Source organism: Leptonychotes weddellii, chromosome 13 (genome assembly GCF_054177405.1).
Source record: "Leptonychotes weddellii isolate Sample4059 chromosome 13, ASM5417740v2, whole genome shotgun sequence".
Classification (NCBI taxonomy): Eukaryota; Metazoa; Chordata; class Mammalia; order Carnivora; family Phocidae; genus Leptonychotes; species Leptonychotes weddellii.
The window spans coordinates 80,104,852-80,107,497 of NC_138381.1; the positions used below are offsets into that span (position 1 = coordinate 80,104,852).

Sequence of the window (2,646 nt, forward strand, 5' to 3'; positions counted from 1 at the left end):
CGCCGGGCCGGCTTTCTCATGCAAAGCGGCGGCGGGGGCGGGGCGCGCGCCCGGGGGCGGGGCCTGTCGCCGCCCGGCTGCGCTCCCCCCTCGCCTTCTGCGCGTCTTCTCTGCCCGGGACGCGCGGCGCCGAGCAGCTGCGGCCGGGCCCGGCGAGGCCGGCGCGGGAGGGAGGAGCCGCCGCCAGCCGGCCGGCCACCGTGCGCCCGCGCCGCCGGCCTCCCGGACGCGCCACCTGGGCGTTCGCGGAAGAACCCAAAGTTTGCTGCGGCCGGGAGTCGCCGCCCGCCGCCGGGAGCTCGGGGCCCGTCGCGCTTCCCGGTATTGTTGGCCAACTTTGCTCCGTCTCCCACGCGGCCCCCACCTCGGCGGAGGCCCGGGGCGCGGCGCGCAGCGCTCGGGCCAGCCGAGCGGGCATGGGCGGGGGCCGGCGCGGGGACGGGGAGCCGGGGCCCGCGGCCCGAGCTGGGCAGCGGCGGCGCTGAGGGGAGCGGACCTCCCCGCCGGGGCACCTCCGACGCCAGCATGCCGCGTCCGGGCCCCCGCCTGTGGCTGGTCCTGCAGGTGATGGGTTCGTGCGCCGCCATCAGCTCCATGGACATGGAGCGTCCGGGCGACGGCAAGTGCCAACCCATCGAGATCCCGATGTGCAAGGACATCGGCTACAACATGACCCGCATGCCCAACCTGATGGGCCACGAGAACCAGCGCGAGGCCGCCATCCAGCTGCACGAGTTCGCGCCGCTGGTGGAGTACGGCTGCCACGGCCACCTCCGCTTCTTCCTGTGCTCGCTGTACGCGCCCATGTGCACCGAGCAAGTCTCCACCCCCATCCCCGCCTGCCGGGTCATGTGCGAGCAGGCCCGGCTCAAGTGCTCCCCGATCATGGAGCAGTTCAACTTCAAGTGGCCCGACTCGCTGGACTGCAGCAAGCTCCCCAACAAGAACGACCCCAACTACCTGTGCATGGAGGCGCCCAACAACGGCTCGGACGAGCCCTCCCGGGGCTCGGGCCTGTTCCCGCCGCTCTTCCGGCCGCAGCGGCCGCACGGCGCGCAGGAGCACTCGCTCAGGGACGCGGGCCCGGGGCGCGCCAGCTGCGACAACCCGGGCAAGTTCCACCACGTGGAGAAGAGCGCGGCGTGCGCGCCGCTGTGCACGCCCGGCGTGGACGTGTACTGGAGCCGCGGCGACAAGCGCTTCGCGGTGGTCTGGCTGGCCGTGTGGGCTGTGCTGTGCTTCTTCTCCAGCGCCTTCACCGTGCTCACCTTCCTCATCGACCCGGCGCGCTTCAGGTACCCCGAGCGCCCCATCATCTTCCTCTCCATGTGCTACTGCGTCTACTCGGTGGGCTTCATCATCCGCCTCTTTGCCGGCGCCGAGAGCATCGCGTGCGACCGGGACAGCGGGCAGCTCTATGTCATCCAGGAGGGGCTGGAGAGCACGGGCTGCACCCTCGTCTTCCTCGTCCTCTACTACTTCGGGATGGCCAGCTCGCTCTGGTGGGTGATTCTCACGCTCACCTGGTTCCTGGCTGCCGGCAAGAAGTGGGGCCACGAGGCCATCGAGGCCAACAGCAGCTACTTCCACCTGGCGGCCTGGGCCATCCCGGCCGTGAAGACCATCCTGATCCTGGTGATGCGCAGGGTGGCGGGCGACGAGCTCACGGGCGTGTGCTATGTGGGCAGCATGGACGTGAACGCCCTCACCGGCTTCGTGCTCATCCCGCTGACCTGCTACCTCGTCATCGGCACTTCCTTCATCCTCTCCGGCTTCGTGGCGCTCTTCCACATCCGGAGGGTGATGAAGACGGGCGGGGAGAACACCGACAAACTGGAGAAGCTCATGGTGAGGATCGGAGTCTTCTCTGTGCTCTACACGGTGCCGGCCACCTGTGTGATCGCCTGCTACTTTTACGAGCGCCTCAACATGGAGTACTGGAAAATCCTAGCCACTCAGCACAAGTGCAAAATGAACAACCAGACCAAAACTCTGGACTGCCTGATGGCCGCGTCCATCCCGGCCGTGGAGATCTTCATGGTGAAGATCTTCATGCTGCTGGTGGTGGGCATCACCAGCGGGATGTGGATCTGGACGTCCAAAACCCTGCAGTCCTGGCAGAACGTTTGCAGCCGCAGGTTCAAGAGGAAGAGCAGGAGGAAACCCGCCAGTGTGATCACCAACAGTGGGATTTACAAAAAAGCCCAGCATCCCCAAAAAACCCATCTTGGAAAATATGAAATCCCTGCCCAGTCTCCCACCTGTGTGTGAACTGCCTTGGGGGGTGGGGGTGGGGGTGGGGGTGGGGGGGCGTGCAGGGAGGGAAGGCCAGAGTGGAAAACTTTCCCAGACAGGATATGGTGGCAGTCAGAGCCAAAACGTGGTGCTTTTCCTGGTTGGCTGGTTGGGTTTTGTTTTTGTTTTTTGTTTTTTTAAATAAAAGTAAAAAAAAAGTTTTTACCCTGAAATTCAGGATGCTGTGATACACTGAAAGTAAAAATGTGTTTCCAGGTTACTTGTTTTGTTTTGTTTCCAGAAGGAGAGCTCCTCCCTTACTTAAGTAGCCTCTCGTGTAACTAATTTGTGGTCAAGTAGTTGATTCAGCCCCCAGAAGAAAACTTTTGTTTAGAAGCTTCCATAAATACA

At 64.2% G+C, this 2,646-nt stretch overlaps 1 protein-coding gene across 1 annotated transcript; it reads left to right on the forward strand.

Annotated features, from left to right (window-relative positions):
- Positions 1-291: 291 nt before the first annotated feature.
- On the forward strand, positions 292-2,278 carry FZD10 (frizzled class receptor 10). The gene has a single exon (XM_006739955.3). The coding sequence runs from the start codon at positions 526-528 to the stop codon at positions 2,269-2,271; it is 1,746 nt and encodes a 581-aa protein (XP_006740018.1). The 5' UTR covers positions 292-525; the 3' UTR covers positions 2,272-2,278.
- Positions 2,279-2,646: the final 368 nt, after the last annotated feature.